The sequence below is a fragment of the Sarcophilus harrisii genome, chromosome 1, assembly GCF_902635505.1.
Source record: "Sarcophilus harrisii chromosome 1, mSarHar1.11, whole genome shotgun sequence".
NCBI lineage: Eukaryota > Metazoa > Chordata > Mammalia > Dasyuromorphia > Dasyuridae > Sarcophilus > Sarcophilus harrisii.
In genome coordinates, this window is record NC_045426.1 from 574,089,056 (window position 1) to 574,111,205 (window position 22,150).

At 34.5% G+C, this 22,150-nt stretch overlaps 1 protein-coding gene across 1 annotated transcript in view; it reads left to right on the forward strand.

The window, feature by feature from the left end:
* Positions 1 to 22,150, forward strand: part of TMEM67 (transmembrane protein 67) — an 85,368-nt gene that overhangs the window by 12,283 nt on the left and 50,935 nt on the right. Inside the window, exons 5-7 of the mRNA XM_031946987.1 lie at positions 80 to 149; positions 253 to 327; positions 5,068 to 5,130. Of these exons, the coding sequence (XP_031802847.1) occupies positions 80 to 149; positions 253 to 327; positions 5,068 to 5,130 (208 nt within the window). The remainder of the gene's footprint in view (positions 1 to 79; positions 150 to 252; positions 328 to 5,067; positions 5,131 to 22,150) is intronic.

The window sequence follows — 22,150 nt, forward strand, 5'->3', positions numbered from 1 at the left end:
TAGGAAGTAATTCTTAATTAACACTTGCATTATTCTTAAATATGCTTTAAAATTTTTTTGTGTGAATTTTATTGCCTAGGTGTGTCAGATGTGAACCAACATTCATCAATATAACCAAGTCCTGTACATGTTCAGAGCATGCCACTTTAGTAAGGAAAAAAATTATTATAATTAACAAAATACATAGTTTTATCAAATAATTTATACCTGTATGCTAACTGGAATTTTTCGATTGATTATTTGTTAATAAAGACAGGTGGATTGTGTTTCAGCAACAAAGAGAGTTTTCCTCCACAAGCAGTCACAACTTGGCGTTATGGACAGCTTGTAAGTGTTTTAATTTTTTGTTCTTAAGTAATTAAACTCCTTCAATTTCCATTTGATTGGTAATTATATCAGGGTCAAATTTAGCAGTATCTATGTTCAAGTTAATTTAAAGCTAAACTTAATAGCTAAGAAACATTAGAATGAAATAGTTTGGAATCCCTGTAATTTTGGGTTGTTTTTTCAAATTTCCAGTTTTTAATTTTTATTTTATTTCTTTAGATTTGTATATATTCAGATCACTTAATATTATTTTATGTGCTTAAATTTAAAATATAATTTTATCTCAAAGTGTTTGATTTAAAATTAGTGAATTTAGATTTATTTTTTAAAGTTTCTAAAGCTTTCTTGTTTTTTGTACCATAATCTTTTAATATATAATATCCTGTCCTTTATTACAAAGAAAAATACCTTTAAAAGTCTATTTAACAATGACTCTTTAGTACCATGTAGAACGTTCTATGTCCATCTCTCCACTAAGAGGAACACTGTATACTTTATCTATTCTCTGCAACTAAGATTGGTCATTATAGTTAACAGAAGTTCATCATCTTTTGATGTTTGCATTTATTCTTCTGATTCTGTCATTAGGCAATTTCTGTGTTCATCCTACTCTGAGTGAAATGTTACAGTCCACATCTCAGAATCACAGGATTATAAAATTAGAAAAGACTTCAGGTGTTATCTAGTGAACTTATTCTTCACTGGAAAGACATGGGCTTCTCTCTTTGAAGACTTCTTGAGGGGAACACTTTTTTACTCAGAGCAGTTCATTTTACTTTGTATAGCTGTTATTGTTAGGAAGTTTTCTTAGATCAGGACTTAATTAGCCTCTTTGCCAAGTTCTGCTCATTGTTCATTATTCCATTATTCTGCCAAGCAGAATAAACCTTGGTTCCTTTTCTACATGACAGCTTCAAGTATTTGAAGACAGTTGTCATGACCCATCTTTTTTTCAAGCTAAATGCCTTCAGTTCCTTCAACTGATAATATCTGTGTAGTCAGCTTTCAGCATACTGGCTCTGCTTCTCTTGATGCTATTCAGCTTATCAGTATCCTTTGTAAACCGAGATGTCTATATTTGAATAGTTGAGTAGTGCTCAGTCCAAATGTGATCTGACAAGGGCAGAGTATAACACTATTATCACTTTCTTATTTCTATATTCAAAGCCTCCTTTAATGTGGTATAAGGTAGCTCTAACTTTTTTGACTACCATATCACACTGCTGACTTATATTACAATTTGTGGTTCACTAAACTCTTTAACTATTTTCTAGACTGACTTTTCCCTTTTATTTTTTGTTTTTAATATTTTATTTTTTCCAATTACATGTAAAAATAATTTTAACTTTTTGTTAAACAATTTTGAGTTTTAAATTTTCTCACACCCTCTGTCCTATCTCCCCTCATTGAGAAGGCAATCAATTTGATAAAGGTTACATGTGTAGTCATGTAAAACATTTTTTCCATATTGGTTATGCTGTGAAAGAAAATGCAGACAAAAAACCCCTAAGGCAAATAAAGTATTTAAAAAAATCCAGTATGTTTCAGTCTGCACTAAGATTTTATAAATTCTTTTTCTAATGATGGATAGCATTTTTGATCAATTTCAGGAAGGATCTTTGTATTGCTGAGAATAACCAAGTCATTCATAGCTGATCATTTTATAGTATTACTATTACTGTGCATATTAGTCTCTTAGTTCTGCTTATATCACTTTGGTCAGTTCATGTAAGTCTTTCCAGGTTTTTCTGAAAGCATTCTGCTCATTTCTTATAGCACAATAGTATTTCATTACAATCATATAACATAATTTGTTCAGCCATTCCTTAATTAGTAGGTATCTCCTCAATTTTCAGGTGTTAGCCCATTTCTTTTTGTCATTTGCACAAAAATAGTATGAAATAAATTGTGAAACTCTGTCTAGGAAAACAGTGTAACATTTCTGCAATCTGACATTTCAGTAACCTTGACAAAAAGGAAATGTATTTAATCTGATATGATGAAATTCTTAATTAAGCCATTCTGGTTCTTTGTGATCATCAATCTATATGGCATCTACTAATGATGTCTTTAATAATCCATTATTGAATTTTGTGATAAATCAAAGTCAAGCTTACTGTTCTAAAAGTTGTAGACTTTTCTCCTCCCTTTTTTGAAAATGGAGGCAACATTTACTGCTTTCTCTATTTATCATAACTTTTGCTAATACCATTATTAAGCTTAGCAATCATTTCTTTTGATTCTTTAAATACACAAGGAAGTTCATCTGATTTAGAAGGTGTTTTTTTTTTCAACCATTTCCTTATTTATCTATCAGTTTTTCACTACCCTTTCATGTTCTATCCTTTTTGGTACAAAGGTAATTCTTGTCAGAAAAAAAATTATCATTATTTCATTTACCTCTAGCCACAATCTCATTACTTTTTGTTCATCTTCTTTCACCCAAAATGTTTGTTCCAACATTTCTTGTGCTTGATAGGACCACTATAGTCTCAGTCCTGATGTCCTAGCCCCTGTTTTTGGCAGTTATCTGAGCTACTTTTTCAATTCTTCTAGTTCCATCTGGCTTTTTCTTGGCTTCCCTCTCTACAAGTTCATGTATCTATATATCTCATCAGGACCTGGATTTCATCTTCCTCTTAAACTGTTCTATAGTCTACTAAAGAATTACTCTAGGACATAGCCATTTTTTGGCAGTGCTATTATTTATTGTTCTGCTTTACTCAAGAGACATGCCCCGACTTTACAAAGGGATCACAGGTAATTTTTACAGTTTTACATCTCATATGTGCTCAATGGAAGAATTTGTTTTGAATGGCCATACATATTTATTACTAGAATTTTTTTAATTGAGAAATTTAAATAATTATCATTCATTTATTCAATAATGAAAGAGGTAAAAGGAAGAAAAATATTTTTTCTTAATTAAAAAAGTAAAATAAAAATAAAATCCTAGGGCTAAAAGGGATGAGGAGGAAGCATCTCAATACCTTTCCTGTTTGTCCTTTCTTCTCTGTGACTACCAGTTGGTCAAAGATTGACAATCCTTAAACGTTAGAAAAAAAACAACTCCAAAATAATAACAAAAAACTGTTATTGGCTATCCACTTTTTACTCGGCTCATGTTATGCTTTAGCATTTTTGATACTACTTTTACAGGCCCATATAATAATTTTGTATTTATCCTCTGTTGTCTGCTCTTACATCCATTTCCTGTACATATCTTTTAAAAATCTGAGTTAGTTTCTGAGTTCTCTATGTATAAGTGTGTTTCTTCAGACCACTCACATTGTTGTTCCTTTTGGAATTGTTTCCCTTTGTATCATAACAGTTTCATTTATAGTTTTCTATCCATCCTGTGCTGACTTTGCACTTCAGAAAGAATGCTGCTTGTACTTTTATCAGTGATGAGAATTGATCACTATGGAATTACTGGTAAATCTTTTTCCTTTCTTTTCAAAGCATTCAGAAAAATCTTTTATTTTAAACTATTTGTGTTAGACATTACTAATCATTGGTAAAGTGTAGGATAGGAAGAATGTGAAGATTCTGCAGGTTTGCTATTTAGTTTGAATGAAGTTTCACAATATTAAAACACTGCCTCTATCCAATTTTAACCAAGTCTGCAGCTTTTCTCTAAGCCCTCAAGTTTTGGTTGTCCAAAAACTAATACTGAGAAAACATTTAATCCTCCACATGGATGAATTATAAGCACTTCAAACTTGCCATGTCCAAAAATGAACTCATTTCCCCCTTAACTCAGTTTTCCTCCAGACTCTCCTTAGGGGTATGTGTCTGTATGAACCAGCAACAAGTATGACTCTTCCCTTTCCCTTTCCACTCATATTCATTCAGTGGCAAGTACTGCCAATCCCACTTGTACAGTATCTTCACTTATCCTTTCCCAAGGATACTTCTCTTATCACTTCTTAACTGTACTGTTGCCATAAAGCTTCTATTTGATTTCCTTATCTTTGGTATCTCCCCTCTCTAGATATTCTTCACAGAGCACACAAAATAGTCTATGTAAGGCACAGAAATAATCATTCTTCTCTTTAGGACAGAATACAAACTCCTAAGTCTGATATTTAAGGATTTCCATATCTAGCTATAACCTACCTTTATAGAATGAATTCATATTATTCCTTTTCATATACTTCTTATGTTTCAGACAAATTAAATTACTAGCTTACCCCCCCCTACACACATAATAGTATTTTATTTTTTCTAATTACATATAAAGATAGTTTTCAGCATTAACTTTTATAAGATTTTGGGTTACAAATTTCTTTCTCCCTTTTTTCCCCTCTGGTCAGGAGACCAGCCCCAGAACAGCAAATAGTCTGATATAAGTTATACATATAAAATAATTTTAATATTATTAGCTTTAAAAAAAATTTGCCTTAGCACTTTCTTTATGTCTTAAAAATGGGAAATGTTTTGTTCTTTGAGACTGCCTTACACATAGATATTCATGACATATTTGATTTTCTTTGAATCTCTTTTCAAATCTAAATTTTACCATATGATAGTACTGTATGATAGGGCTAGATAATATGGGACTGATCCAGAAATCCTAGAATCTTATTAAGTAAAGGAAAAAACCTAATATAATCTTTGCAATTAATTTTCCCTGTCATTGAGAAGATGTTAGTTTTTATTCATTCAAAGCATACGTTAAGAAGAACTACTCTTTTTAAATTGAAATTTCCATTTTAATTTTTCTTTTGTTGTTTATAGGGTGCATCACTTAATTCAGAATGGTTTTCAAAACATTTGCAATCAGCAGCCTGTGCTTGTCAGGTGAGTTCAATTTTTTAAAAAATTATATGTTATGAATTGTATCACTTTTCTGATGCAAAAACAGTGCTTTTCTACTGAAGAAGTAGTTTTTTTATTGATAGAGAAAACATTTAAGAAAAATATTGTTTAATATCCACATATATTATCTACAAGATTAGTCAGTTTGGTTTGAGTTTTTAAGAGAACTTAATTTGTTTTATGATATGAATACAGATGTTCAGAATTTCAGCTAAAATTAATGATTTTCAAGCAAACAAATATCAAATTGTTGAATATAGGACTACTTTTTTTTCTTTTTTTTTTTTTTAATAACTTTTTATTGCCAGAACCCATGCCAGGGTAATTTTTTACATTATCCCTTGCACGCGCTTCTGTTCCGATTTTTCCCTTCCTCCCTCCACCCCCTCCCCCAGATGGCAAGCAGTCCTATACATGTTAAAGAGGTTACAGTATATCTTAGATACAATATATATGTGCAGAACCGAACAGTTCTCTTGTTGCTCGGGGAGAATTGGATTCAGAAGGTATAAATAACTCAGGAGGAAAAACAAAAATGTAAGCAGTTTACATTCATTTCCTAGTATTCTTTCTTTGGGTGTAGCTAATTCAGTCCATCCTTGATCAATATAGGACTACTTTTAGTTCTTTAAAATATATTGTATATAATAATTACTTTTATATATAATGAAGTAAACTTTTGTTTAGTATTAGTTTTTATAATATTTTTGAATTGTTAAAAAAGGACTAGAGATTAGATCTGTGATACCATTAAGAGGGACAACTTCCAGATGAAAAAACTTGTTATCAATTCATGATGGTGCTTTCTTTTTTTTTTTTTTAATTTATTTTATTATACCTTTTATTTACAAAACATACGCATGGGTAATCTTTCATCACTGACCCTTGCAAAACCTTCTGTTCCAAATTTTCCCCTCTATCCCCCCATTCCCTCCCTTAGATGGCATGTTGATGAAACAACAAATCAATAAAAATAATCTATTATACCATTTAAATAATGTATATTAAGGATTTAATCAACATACAGAACTCCTGATATGTAAACTCTAACAAGGTAAATCACATTCCATCTATACTGGCAGATGAGTTCTACTGGGTTACTTAAGGGAGCAGGCTAGTGCAGGCAGAAAGATAGAACCAGAGACTAGCATACTGAGTGGACAGGGCAGGTGGAGATTTTACAGGGAGGACTCTATCACAGGTTGGCTGCTTTGCATTGGTTGCAAAGCAATAGATCAGCAGAGAAGTTATAAAAAAGGCTGAAAGTAGAGTGTACTCCAAAAAAAAAACGCCAGAATCTAACAGGATCTGGATACACCCACATAGCACTGGAAGTGAGTGACTCATCACAGACCACAGCACAGCTGTGCAGCTGCAGTATGCAGTGTGGGGCTTTTGCATGGGTCAGCTACACTTCTGCAAGGCAGAGGGGCTGGGAGGCTCTTCCCAGGGCAGCTGCTAATCTGTACACAGCAGGATTTTGCTGGGGCAGCAACACTTTTGCCCGCTCAGCTGCTAGCCCCAGGGTAGCCGCTAATCTGCTAGACTATTTCCAGGGCAGAAACACTTCTAGTGCAGGACTCTTCCCAGAGCACTAGCACAACTTGGCCACTCTTAGCAGCTTGTTGGCAGGACAACTACTGTCCATCTATCTATCCCTGTTCTGTGGAAGAAGCTGGTAACCTCCTTACTTTGAAGGCAGACCCCAAGGGCTTTTAAAAAAAACAAGTAAAAAAGCCAAGAGAACTCTAATCATCCACAGCTTCTATAGAGAAAGAGAGCAGGTTTTCAACCCCAAGGAGACAAATAGCAGACGGTCTCCAGACAAAACCCCAAAGGGGGGGGGATGTAACCTGGTCCCCATCACAAAGGCTCTCCTAGAAGAAACTACAAAAAATCTTTTAAAAAGAGCTAGAAGAAAAATGGGGAAATGAAAGAGAAGCTATGCACAAGAGTATAGAAAAGGCTTATAACTCACTTCAAGAAAAATTTGATAAAATGGAAAAAGAAAACATTTTCTTGAAATGTAAATTGGAAAAGGTAAAGAATTCCCAGGAAGTGCAGGAAAACAGAATTTGTGAATTGGAAAAGAAAAAGAACTCCCAGAAAAGTAAGATTTGTGAATTGGAAAAAGAAAATAACTCAGTAAAAAAAATAGTGAAATGGAAAAAAATTCCATAGAGCAAAACAACTCACTTAAAAACTCAATCTGATATTCCAAAAGGCAAAAGAACTTGGAATTCAGCCAAGAATAAACCACCCAGCTAAGCTGAGCATTTTCTTAATGAAATAGGTGAATTCCACCAGAACCAAACAAAAAATTTGACTTCCAAATAAAGAACCCCAAAGAAGCAGAAAAAGGTAAAAAGAACTCTTGAGAACTGTATTTCTGTTATGGACATACATAAAGAGTGAATGTATCATTTGATTTTACTGATATAATAGTAAAAAGGGGGAACTAGAAATGGAAAGGGGATAGTATCAGAAAAAGGGAAAAGGGAAGATAAAAAGAGGGAAATTACATCCCACAAAGAGGCAAAGGAAACCTATCATATTTCAGGAAATTTAGGGAGCAGGAGGAACAGTGTGTGAAACTTATTCCCATCAGATTTGGCTTAAAGAAAAAATAATTGACATATTTGGTTTACAGAGAAACTTCTCTCATCTAATTAAAAAGTGAGAGAGAAAAAGGGAAAAGGAAAAGAGTAATAAAGGAAAGGTATAAGAAGGGGAAGGGATTCAAAGGGAGTGGGAGGGACTATAAAGAGGAAGAGCTGTGTGAGGCAAGTGATGCCCATAAGTTTAATACTGGGGAGGGGGTAAAGGAGGTAAGAAAAATAAAAGCATAATCTGGGGATAAGATGGCAGGAAATACAGAATCAGTAATTTTAACCGTAAATATGAATGGGATGAACTCTCCTATAAAGCGGAGGTAGATACCAGACTGGATCAAAAGCCAGAACCCTACAATATGTTGTTTACAGAAAACACATTTAAAGCAGAGTGATACATACAGAATAAAGGTAAAAGGCTGGAGCAGAATCTATTATACTTCAAGTGAAGTAAAAAAAGCAGGAGTAGCCATCTTTACCTCAGATCAAGTAAAAACAAAAATTGATCTAATTAAAAGAGATAAGGAAGGAAATTATATCTTGCTAAAGGGTAGCATAGACAATGAAGCATTATCAATATTAAACATTGATGTTTACTAAACATATATGTACCAAGTGATATAGCCTCTAACTTCCTAAAGGAGAAGTTGAGAGTTGCAAGAAGAAATAGACAGCAAAACTATAATAGTGGGAGATCTCAACCTTGCACTCTCAGAATTAGATAAATTAAACCACAAAACAAATAACAAAGAAGTTAAAGAGGTAAAAAGAATATTAGAAAAGTTAGGTATGATAGATCTTTGAAGAAAACTGAATGGAGACAGAAAGGAGTACAATTTTCTTCTCAGCAGTTCATGGAACCTATACAAAAATTGACCATATATTAGTACATAAAGACTTCAAAATTAAATGCAGAAAGGCAGAAATGGTAAATGCATTCTTTTCAGATCACGATGCAATAAAAACTACAGCAAAAAGCTAGGGGTAAATAGACCAAAAAGTAATTGGAAACTAAATAATATCATCCTAAAGAATGACTGGGTAAAACAGCAAATAATAGACACAATTAATAATTTCACTCAAGAGAATGACAACAATGAGATAATATACCAAAATTTGTGGGATGCAGCCAAAGTGGTAATAAGGGGAAATTTTATATCTTTAGAGGCTTATGTGAATAAAATAGAGAAAGAGAAAATCATTGAATTGAGCTTGTAACTTAAAAAGTTAGAAAAAGACCAAATTTAAAATCCCCAATCAAATGCTAAACTTTAAATTCTAAAATTAAAAGGAGAAATTAATAAAATTGAAAGTAAAAAAAACTATTACTAAATAAAACTAAGAGTTGGTTTTATGAAAAAAAAACAATAAAATAGATAATAGAGTAAATCTGATAGAAAAAGGAAAGAAGAAACTCAAATTGTTAGTCTTAAAAATGAAAAGGAAAAACTTTCCACCAATGAAAAGGAAATTAGAGCAATAATTAGAAGTTACTTTGCTCAACTTTATGCCAATAAATATGACAACCTAAGTGAAATGGATGACTACCTTCAAAAATGTAGGCTTCCCAGATTAACAAAGGAGGAAGTAAAATGTTTAAAATAGTCCCATTTTAGAAAAAGAAATGGAACAAGCTATTAATCAGTTACCTAAGAAAAAATCCCCAGGACTAGATGGTTTTACATGTGAATTCTACCAAACATTTAAAGAACAATTAACTCCAATGTTATGTAAACTATTTGAAAAAATAGGAAATGCAGGACTCCTACCAAATTCCTTTTATGACACAGACATGGTATTGATACCTAAACCAGGTAGGTTCAAAACAGAGAAAGAAAATTATAGACCAATTTCTCTAATGAATATTGATGCTAAAATCTTAAATAAAATATTAGCAAAAAGATTACAGAAAATCATCCTCAGGATAATATACCATGACCAAGTAGGATTTATACCAGGAATGCAGGGTTGGTTCAATATTAGGAAAACTATTAATTAGCATAATTGGCCATATCAGTAACCAAATTAACAAAAACCATATGATCATCTCAGTAGATGTAGAAAAGGCATTTGATAAAATTCAACATCAATTTCTATTAAAAATACTTGAGAATATAGGAATAAATGGACTTTTCCTTAAAATAATCAGTAGCATCTATTTAAAACCATCAGTTAGCATCATATGTAATGGGAATAAACTGGAACCATTCCCAATAAGATCAGGAGTGAAACAAGGTTGCCCATTATCACCATTACTATTCAATATTGTATTAGAATTATTATTCAGTATTGTATTGTATTATGCATATATCTTATAAATCAAAAGCTATATAAAAAAAAGACTTATTAGGAGGCTATTTCAGTAGTCTATTTAAGAGGGGTAAGAAAAAATAACTATTATGTTCCTATGCACGTATTATATGCCAGGCACTAAGCAATTTGGCAGTATTTTATTTGATCCTAATAGCAGTCCTATGAAGCTATTATTATCCTCATTTTGCAGTTGAAGAAACTGAGTCAGATAAATTAAGATCTTGCCCACGATCACATAGGAAATATCTAAGGCTATATTTGAACTTAAATCTTTCTGACTTCAGGCCTAGCACTCTATCTGCTATTTCACAACTAGGGGCTCCGGTTGATGAGGATCTGAATTAGAGTAGAGATTGGAGAAGTTAAGATAGGTTCAAAAGATGTTATAGATGTAGACTCAACAAAGCTTGGCAGTTGATTTAAGTATCAGAGAGAGAAAAAAGTCAAGAATGATTCCAAAGTTGTGGACCCAGGTGATTACTAGAAAGGTGATGAAGCTAACAACAAAAACTGGGAAGTTTGATGAAGAAGAAAGTTTAAGAGAAATATGAATTCTATTTTGGACATGTTAAATTTCAAATATTTGTGGGACACTGAGGCAGACCATTGAGGTGATTTTAGGGCTGTGTAGGTTGATTTGGGAATCCTCTGCCAAGAGATGATAGACTTATGGCAGCTGATGAGAGACCAAGAAGAATAGAGAGAAGTGGACCTAGGACAAAGCTTTGAAGACACTTGTACTTAGTAGCTAGGGACAGGATGGTAGTCCAGAAAAGGAGAAGGAGCAGTAATAATGAGATATATGAGAAAACCCAAGAGAGAAGAGTATCCCAGAAGCTGTGGAAAGAGAAAGTGCTTAGAAGGGAAGAGTGGGTCACAATATAAAAGGCAGAGAAAAACCAAGAAGCATAAGCACTTGAATTTAGCTTTCATAGGATCTTTAGTAACCTTAGATAAATTAGTTTCGGACAATAAGTATTATAAGATGATAATGAAAGAGAATGGGAAGGGAGACGGTTAAAACAATGAGTGTGGACCACAGCTTTTGGCTGTGAAAGGAGGCAATATCGAATAGTTCCTTCATGGGGACAACAAGGACAAATAAAGGGATTTTGGGGGGTTCTTTTTTAAAGGATAGGCCACATTTAAGCTAGCACAGAAGAAATCAATGGATAAGGAAAGATTTGAAATGTGAAATTGAGAAAGAATAATCAGAGAGGCAAGTTCCCAGAGGAGAAGAAAATGGAATCGTGAATAGAAATAGAAGGATTGACCTTGGCAGGTAGAATAACTACTTCTTCGTAAAGGCCTGGAACAATGGAAGAGTATTTGGGAGCTGAGGAAGAGGGATATTGAGCTGTGTTTAATGAGGGAGAAAAGGGTATGCAGGACAAAGCTGGTGATTTAATGTCTGTGTTGGCACAGGAAGTTGGTCTCTGAGTTGGCAAAGACCTCAGTGACCAGATAAACTCAGTTCTCTCCTTATTTTAGAAATGAGGCCATTATCAGAAACACTAGGTACAAAAATTTGTTAAGGACCACTCTTTCTCAGCTTGTACCAAAAGTTTTAATGATTGCTATTTATAATATAATTTGAGATTTGGTATGGGTAGGACACCTTCTTTTTCGATTTTTTTCTCTCTAATTACTTGGATATTCTTGACTTTTTGTTCTTCCAGATACATTTTGTTACTATTTTTTTCTAATTCTATAAAATAATATTTTGATTGATTTTTATGGTACTGAATAAATAAATTAATTTAGATAGCATTGTTATTTTTACTATGTTAACTTGGTCTATCCATAACCAAGTGATATTTTTCTAATTGTTTCCATCTGACTTTATTTGTGTGAAAAGTGTTTTTTTTTAGTTATTATAGCTTTTTACTTACAAAACCTATGCGTGGATAGTTTTTCAACATTGACCCTTGCAAAACCTTCCATTCCAACTTTTCCTCTCCTTCCCCTCACCCTCCCCCCCAGAAGGTAGGAAGTCCAATACATGTTAAATATGTTAAAGTATATGTTAAATCCAATATATGTATATATATATTTATATAGTTATCTTGCTGCATAAGGAAAATCAGATCTAGAAAGAAAGAAAAAAAAACCTGAGAAGGAAAACAAAAACGCAAGCAAACAATAAAGAAAGAGTGGAAATGCTATGTTGTGGTCCACACTCATTTCCCATAGTTCTCTCTCTGGGTGTAGCTGATTCTCTTCTTTACTGAACAATTGGAACTGGTTTGAATCATCTCATTGTTGAAGAGAGCCACGTCCATCAGAGTTGATCCTTCATTTAATCTTGTTGTTGCTGTGTATAATGATCTCCTGGTTATACTCATTTCATTTTGCATCAGTTCATGTAAGTCTCTCCAAGCTTCCCTGAGCTCATCCTGATGGTCATTTCTTATAAAACAATAATATTCCATAACATACATATACCACAATTTATTTAGCCATTCTCCAGTTGATGGGCATCCACTCAGTTTCCAGTTTCTAGCCACTACAAAAAGGGCTGCCACAAATAATTTTGCACATGTGGGACTCTTCCTCTTCTTTAAGATCACTTTGGGATATAAGCCCAGTAGAAAGAAACACTGCTGGTTCAAAGGGTATCCACAGTTTGATAACTTTTTGAGCATAGTTCCAAATTGCTCTCCAGAATGGTTGGATCCATTCACAGTTCCATCAATAATGCATCAGTGTCCCAGTTTTCCCGCATCCCCTCCAACATTCATAATTATCTTTTCCTGTCATCTTAGCCAATCTGAGAGGTGTGTAGTGGTAACTCAGAGTTGTCTTAATTTGCATTTCTCTGATCAATAATGAGTTGGAGCATATGTGAAAAGTGTTTTGTAATTGTAGTCATTATAGTTGTGGGTTTTCCTAGCAGACAGACTGTGATGGTCTCTTCGCTAAAATATAATAGTTCTCTGTGAGTAGGTTTCTTGGAGGGCTTCTGGGAGCAGCCTTCGTTTCAGTTTAGAGTAATAATCACCTTAAATGCAGCCAGCTATTAAAAAGTCAGATCCTTTATTGTTTCCTTCAAAACAGTCCAGTTAGCTTTCCTTGGTTCTGAGAGCTCTTGTTGCTAGTCCTTTGCCCCTGCCAGCTTCAGCCTCTCTTCTTCCGAATCCTTTATTCTGCCCAACTGAATCCTGCTTTCTCAATCTCCTGTGCTTCCAGTGGGCTTGTCTTTTATATGCTCTTTTAGAGGTGTGAACTCAAAGGTTGACTCCTCCTCCAAGAGTGGGATTGTGGGATTGTGGAAGCTGTGACTTGTGAATCTCCTCCACTGAACTTGTGAATCTCCTCCACTGAACTTGTGAATCTCCTCGACTGAATCCTGACTTGTGAATCTTGTAGAACTCCAATGAGGACTAAATACATTAGTCAGGTAGAGAACTTGTTAAGTACCATGCTAAATTAGACAATCGACTTATCACTTTGTTAGAATCCTAACAGTAGACAAATATTGTCTATATTTATTTTAAATGGAATTTCTCTATCTCTTGCTATTGGGCTTTGTTGGTGATATATAGAAATGTTGATAATGGGTTTATTTTAGATCTTGTGACATTTCTAAAGCGGTTAATTATTTCTAGCATTTTAAAAAATTCATTCTATAGGATTCTCTTATCATATCATCTGCACGAGTGATAATGTTATTTCTTCATTGCATATTCCAATTTCTTTAATTTCTTTTTCTTCTTTTATTGCTACACCTAACATTTCTAGTATAAGATTGAATAATAGTGGTGATAATGGCCACTCTTGTTTTTCTCCTTTTCTAGTTTATCCCCATTACAATTAATACTTGTTGATGGCTTTAGAAAGATACTCCTTATCCATTTTAAGGAAAACTCTAATTTTTTCCTTTGTTCTCTAGTGTTTTTTAATAGGAATAGGTGCTGCATTTTGTCAAAAGCTTTTTCTGCATCTTTTGAGATAATTATATTATTTCTCTTAGTTTTGTTATTGATATAGTCAATTATGTTGATAGTTTTCCTAATATTGAACCAACTCTGCATTACTGGAGTACATCCCACCTTAAATATACTCACCTGGAATACACCCACAATGTATTATCCTAATGATAAATTGCTTTAATCTCTTTGCTAATATTTTATTTAACATTTTGTGTTAATATTTGTTAGGGAAATTGATCTGTTTTGACTCTTCCTGGTTTAGATATCAATACCATATCTGTCATAAAAGGAATTTAGTAGAACTTCTCCACCTATTTTTTCAAATAGTATTGAAATTGTTATTTAAATATTTGGTAGAATCTACTTGTAAATCCCTTTGACTCTAAGGATTTTTTCTTAAAGTGTTCATTGACAGCTAGCTTGTTCCATTTCTTTTTTCTAAAATGAAGTTATTTAGGTATTTTGTTTCCACTTCTGTTAATCTGGGCAATTTATATTTTTGTAAATATTCATTCATTTCATTTAGATTGTCAGATTTATTGCTATGCAGTTAGGCAAAATAGTTCCTATTGCTTTGATTTATTCTTCACTGGTGGTGAATTCACCCTTTTCCTTTTCAGTACTAGTAATTTGGTTTTCTGCTTTCTTTTAAAAATTAAACAAAGGTTTATCTATTTTATAATTGTTGTTGTTCCTCCCTCCACAAAACAGCTCTTAATTTTATTAGTTCAATAGTTTTCTTACTTTTAATTTTATTAATCTCTCCTTTGATTTTCAGAATTTCTAATTTGGTATTTAATTGAAGATTTTTAAGCTGCATGCTCAGTCCACTGCTCTGCTCTTTCACCATTTTATACATTTAAACATATAGAAATATAACATTTCCTCTAAGAATTGCTTTGGCTGTATCCCATAAATTTGGGTAAATCATCTCATTATTGTTATTCTCTTTTATGAAATTATTGTTTCTATGATATGTTGCATCTACTCATTTTTAGGATTAGGTTATTTAGTTTCCAATTAAATTTTAATGATCTTTTTATGGCCCTTTATTACACAACTTTTATTGCATTGTGATCTGAAAAGAATGCATATAATGTTTCTGCCTTTCTGCATTTGATTGTGAGATTTTTATGTCCTAATACATTGTTGGTTTTTGTTGTAGGTGCCATGTACTGCTAAGAAAAAAGTATATTTCTGTTCCCATTCAGTTTTCTCCAGAGGTCTATTATATCTAACTTTTATAAATTCTATTTACTCCTTAATTTCTTTCTCATTTATTTTGGGATTAGATTTATCTAGTTCTGAGAAGGCAAAATTGAGGTCCTTCAGTACTATAGTTTTGCTATTTCTTCCTGTAACTCAGGAACTCTCTGTAATTCTTGTTAACTGCTTCCCTAAGAATTTGGATGTTATATATAACTGGGGTATATATATTTAGTATTGATAATATTTCATTGTCTATTGTACTTTTTAGCCAGATGTATTTTTCTTCCTTTTTTTTTTAAACAGATCTATTTTTGCTTTTGCTTAGTCTGAGATTAGGATTGCTACCGCTGCTTTTTTTTCTTCAGCTATGTCTCCCTGCTTCAAATGTGGTTCTTCTAAACAAAGGGTTCTGGATTTAATCCACTCTTTTATGTTTCCATTTTATGGGAGAGTTTATCCCATTCACATTCACAGTTAGGATTCCTAAATACTATTTTGAATACATTTTAGTTTTTTCAGAATGTAGTCATTGCATCCCTTTAATCCCATTGCATTGAAACCTCCCATGTAAAAAGAAAATTAGTCACTGTGTTCAAAGATGTTTACAGTGTACTGTCCTAGTTTTTGAATTCTTGGTAGCACTTGACAAGCATGTTGACTGTCTTGTCCTCCTATGTTTTTTCCTGGGTCTTCATGTTCCCCTGTTTCCCATTGAGTGTCCTTTTCCTGTCTGACAGGTGCTTTTTAGTCTTCTTTGCTGAATGACTATTTATACCATGTCTCATGTAGACATAGAAGGTCTTTCTCCTTATCTGGATCATCATGATTAAGAGGGAGGGGTAGAAACAGAGACAGAACAATTCAGGAAAACCAAGGCAGGACAATTTAGGGAAACTGAATCAGGATAATTAGGGAAACTGAGTCAGGATGATAAAAGAGAACTGTGGCACAACAAGCCTGTAAGGAGGCATTTGTCAAACCAAATCCAATGGTTTTTAGTGTAAATAAGCTGTTAGTAAAGTGTTGATTGTATCAATCCCTGGAACATTGCAAAACCCTCTAAATGAGATCCAAAATCACTCAAAAAAGTTTAGCTCAACAATCCACATGGAGAAAGACAAATGAATGAAGAATATCTGTTGTTCAGAGTATAATATGTATACTTGCTAAGTGTTTGAAGTCAGTGGAAATATGATCTTCAAGCCCCTCACTATAAGGGAATTCTCTCTCAAGAGAAAAGATGTTTACAATATCCTGATGCCCCAGGAACAATACTTCTGTTGAGTGAGAAAAAATGTTTTCATTTACTTAGATCCTCCTTAGGCAGGCTGTATCTCTGCTTCACTTTATTAGATAACTGTGGGTCTTAACAGTCGATCTTTTCAGTAAATCCCAGGACATAGCAGAAGGAAAAGGGGAACTTTAGGCTGCTTTAGCTTTCAAATCCCAACCCTTCTTTGCCATCATTACCTTCTTGTGAGGCCATGTCTGTCTTCTTACTTTTTTGAGAAATGTGTCAAATGTTACAATATTTTTAATATGATTTATAGAGATTTGGATTAAGTTTCATTCCTTTTTGGAAAGGAAGAAATGGGCAACTATTCATAAGGAACTTGTGGATCTTATAGGCAAAGCTGCTAATATGAAATAATGATTTTGATAATGATCCCCAGAACATGTCAATTATCCCTTCTGTAAAGAATAAATTGAGAAGAAATTAAATCCATTTCTGGTCATAATGGAAAAAATGTTCTAAATCACTATTGATTAGAGAAATGCAAATTAAAATAACTCTGAGATGGCACGATGTAATGGGCTGAGGCTTGAGTTAATACACTGAGGTCCCAAGCATGTGAGGTTAAATAGTAATTGGACCATACTCTATTAATAAATATGCTTGGAGAAAGAATGGCCCCTGCCCACTCTCTGTGCAAGTCCTGATGTGTTGTCTAGGAAATGTCCATTTTGGTGGGTGGAGGCAGAGGGGCAGGAAGAGAGGCGGGGAGGGACTGCTGGCTGGGTTCTGGTCTGGTGGCTTCTGGTCTCTTAGCTTCTGGTCTGGCTGGCTTCTTGATGCAGCTGCTGACATTGCTAATCTCCCTTTACTTCCCATCTGCCTTTACCTCCGATCTTTCTTCACCTCCAATCCTTCTTCACCTCTACTGAGAATTAAAAATTGAAGATTTTCCCTTAACCTGAATTCCTGACTCAGGCTGATTTTAAAATACGTGGTCATCACATTTGGCGCCCAACGTGGGGGTGTTTTTCATTCCCTTTGGCAAAAACTGTCCATTCATATCTTTTATAAGGCTCAGCTAAGTTAATGCTGGGCACTGAAAAGGCAAATCTTTTCATATCCTCCTTATCCAGAGGGATAGAATAGAAACAGTCCTTAATATCTATGACCCAAAGAAGCCATTCTCTAGGCAATTGAGTAGGAGATGGAAGACCAGGCTAAAGAGTTCCCATAGTTTCCATCTGTTCATTCACCTTTCTTAAATCTGTTAACATCCTCCATTTTCCAGATTTCTTTTTTACAACAAACACTGGGGAATTCCAAGGACTTAGAGAAGGTTGTAAGTGTCCTTGGTCAAGCTGCTCCTCTACTATATCTAATAAGGTCTGAATTTTATCACTACCTAAGGACCACTGTTCTATCCACACTGGTGTATTTCCATTGGATAGGAACAGGTGAAAGTGTTGGCAGGCCTTCAATAGCAGTCCTGCTTAAAAAACCAAAGTACACATTTTTAACCCTAATTGCTATAAAACATCTCTTCCCCACAGATTGATGGGGATTTTTTCAACTATAAAAGAAGTAAAAACTCCTGTTTTGCCTTCAGAAGTCCATCTCATAGGGGCAGCACTAACTTCAGCTGCTATTGATCCTCCTATGCCAGACATGTAAGTGTCTGCTTTAATCTTTGGCCAGTGACTGGGCCAATTGGCACCTCTAATGACTACAATCTGCACCTTTGTCTACCAATCCTTCTAATGGTAGGCCATTTCTATAAATCATGAGCATAGGTTGGTCAGTTGTTACAGCTGCTGTCCAGTATATTCCTGGATTTTGTGGTCTGGAGTCAGAATCTGGGTGACTATCACCAGGTCACTTATTAGGATTCTGTATGAGTAAACCTGATGCTACTACTTCTCCTGGGTGATAAGTCACACATTGTGTCCCTGTATTAGTGACTGGGATATTATCTACACATTCCCCAGTTTCCCACATCAGTGTGTGGATGGACACTGTTTTGTATGTACAAAAAGGAGGTGAAATGATTAAGCCTACTGTGCCTGGAGACACGGGATCCATAGGCTGGAGAGGAACAGATTTCACCTCTCCAGGGGGTATCTCAGTTGTCCCAGCTGCATGCTTTTGTTGGGCTTCTATCCTACAGAGCTCACTATATTCAGAAAGCCACAAGTAGTTTTGTCCAGGTTCTAGGCATACCCTTGCTATAGATTTCCAGTCATTAGGGGTCAAGATTTCAAAAGCCAAATTCTGTAATAACATGTTAACATAAGCTGATGTAGCCCCATGAAGAGTGCAAGCCTTTTTCAGGTCTTTGAGGATTTCTATGTCAAAAGGAGCGTATTTTCTACTTTCTTGACCTGAAGAATTAATGTAATGTTGGAGTTCTGTTACATCTCTCCCTTCTGCTTTGGCCTTAATTAGTCCCTTTTGCAATCTAGTCATAGAAATGGCTAGATGCTGGAGGGGAGGTGCTGGTGCTGTCACTGTCCCCCCCCCCCCCCCCCCCCCCCCCCCCCCCCCCCCCCCCCCACTACTCCTCCTCCCTCCATCCCGGAGGGTGGAGTTGATGGAGGAGAGTCAATTATCTGCTCCTTAGGTAGGGCTGAAGCTGCCTCAGATTCACCACACCCTAAAGTCTCACTTAAGTCTCCATGCCCTGTGGGGATATGGTCATTAATCTCTTCATTGTCTTCCTCCTTTAACTCAGGCTTCCCCATTTGGCTATTTCTAGAGCTTTTTTTCTTTCTTCTAGAAATCATAGGATTTTTTTTTAGGGCCAACTGTATTATATTGTATAAATAGAATGCCTCAATAGAAATTGAATGAGGACCGTTTTTGTTGTAATATGTGGAGAACCCATTTTATGTCCAATTATCTTGAGAGATTTGCTCTTCCTCTAAGAACCTTTCACCTTCACCTAAGAACCTTCAGAAGTCAGGGAGGGTGTGATCACCTCCCCTTGGGGGCTCTGACCTCCCTGAGGAGTCAGGGATGGTATGGCCATCTGTGTTCTAAAACAAAAGAAAGTGGGAGATGTAATGGGCTGAGGCTTGAGTTGATGCACTGAGGGCTCAAGCACGTGAGGTTAAATAGTAATTGGACCATACTCTATATATGCTTGGAGAAAGAATGGCCCCCACCCACTCTCTGTGCAAGTCCTGATGTGTTGTATAGGAAATGATGATTTTGGTGGGTGGAGGCAGAGGGGCAGGAAGAGAGGCGGGGAGGGACTGCTGGCTGGGTTCTGGTCTGGTGGCTTCTGGTCTGGCTGGCTTCTTGATGCAGCTGCTGACATTGCTAATCTCCCTTTACCTCCAATCCACCTTTACCTCCAAACCTTCTTCACCTCTACTGAGAATAAAGATTGAAGATTTTCCCTTAACCTGAATTCCTGACTCAGGCTGATTTTAAAATATGCGGTCATCACAGCACTTCCCACCTCTCAAATTGGTTATGATAATAGGAAAAAATAATGATAAATGTTGGAGAGGATGTGGGAAAACTGGGCCACTAATACATTGTTGGTGGAATTGTGAACTGATCCAACCATTCTGTAGAGCAATTTGGAATGCCTAAAAGGCTATCAAACACTGCTTTGATCCATCAGTGTTACTATTGGGCTTATATATCAAAAAGATCATAAAAAAGGGAAAAGTATAATCAGAGAAACTGAGGCAAGATAGAGATTATTAATAATTTATTTAAAAGAGAGAGATTTACTAGGACCAAATGGATCCATGATTTGGTCCCAGGGCTGAATGAGACTATCGTCTCCAAGAATCTAGTCAACACTGAGAGTTCTCAATGACATATACACACATGACTCAGACTATCTTGATAAGATCGTATCTGATATTCTGATAGTCTGGGATGGGAAGAGGCATTTTGATATTCTAAAATGTAAGATCTTTTATCCTTATCAAATATTCTGTTTAAGAGGGAGGGGTGTTTTCACAGGACTGAGCAAAATAATTATAAACTGAGATAGAACAATTAGGGAAACTGAGGCAAGGACAATTTAGGGAAACCGAGAGACAATATGAGTTTAAGTGGGGGGTAAGAAGGAGCATTGAACTTAAAAACTAGAGACAGAAGTGTATTTCTATCTGGTGAAGAGGTTTAATTTTTTTTTTTTTTTACAGAAATGTACTTTATAAAGATCTAATCCATAGATAAAGAAACCTAGTTTCACAGAAGGCCATAATCAGCACACTACAAATTCCCCTTATTAATTTTTTCTTGCTTAAAAGTAGTATAAATTTAGGGCAGCTAGGTAGCACAGTGGATAGAGTACCAGCCCTGAAGTCAGGAGGACCTGAGTTCAACTCTGGCCTCAGAAACTTAACACTTACTAGCTGTGTGACCCTGGGCAAGTAACTTAACCCCAATTGCCTCAGCAAAAAAAAAAAAAAAAAAAAAAAAAAGTATAAATTTAATATTAAATACTATGTAACCAATTAAGCTTACTTTGTGACTGTGTTTAAAAATTTTAATTTTTTATTTTATAAACTATTTTTATATACTCGAAGCATTTATCAGGATTTTTTCCACTAATTTCCACTCATTTTTCTTTTAATATGGTCATAGTTGAAAATGTTCTGATCTGCTTCTGCTTTTTTGCTTTGTAGTATTTTACAAAGATATTTCTATGTTTCATATATCCTTCATATTCTTAATAGCATTAAAATGTACTTTATTATAATAATAATAATTATATTGCCTTAATGCAGTACAGCTTATTTAACCATATTCCCATTGTTGTACTGTTAGATTGTTCTCTTTTTAAAAAATATAAATAATGCTGCTATGAGCAATTTTCAATAAATAGTTTTTTTTCATTTAATACTTTCAGAATATTCCTAGCTGTGCCCTTAATGTGTCAAAAGGGTATGTTTACTTCAAAGATACTTCCATTAATATCAGCAGTTAAATGAATACACTTGTTCTACAACATTTTTAGCATTGACTGCTTTCTTCTTTTTAAAAATTAGATTTTATTGATTTTTTAATATCACCTTGATTTTCCCCTATATTTTTCCTTTTGACCTTTTCCAGAGTCATTCCTTAGAACAAAAGAAATTTTTAATAGTTTTTATTTTTCCAAATACATGCAAAGATAGTTTTCAACATTCACTCTTGCAAAAACTTGTGTTCCAATTTTTTCTCCCTCTTCTTCCCTCTCCTCTCCCCAAGATAGCAAGCAATCCAATATAGGTTAAATATATGCAATTCTTCCAAACATTTTTTCATATTTATCATGATGTGCAAGAAAAATTAGATCAAAATGGAAAAAAAGAACATGAGAGAAAAAAACAAGCAAACTAACAAAAGAACAATCAAAAAAAAGATGAAAATACTATGCTTTGATTCATATTCAGTCTCCATAGTTCTCTATCTGTATGCAGATGTCTCCTTCCATCATAAGTTTATTGAAATGCCTTGAATCACCTCATTGTTGAAAAGAGCCAAGTCCATCACAGTTGATTATCATATAATCTTCTTGTTACTATGTACAATGCTCACTTTATTCAGCATCAGTTCATGTAAGTCTCTTCAGGTCTCTCTGAAATCATCTTACTGATTGTTTCTTATAGAATAATAATATTTCCTTATGATCATGTACCATAATTTATTCAGCCATTCCCCAACTGATGGGCATCCACTCAATTTCCAATTAC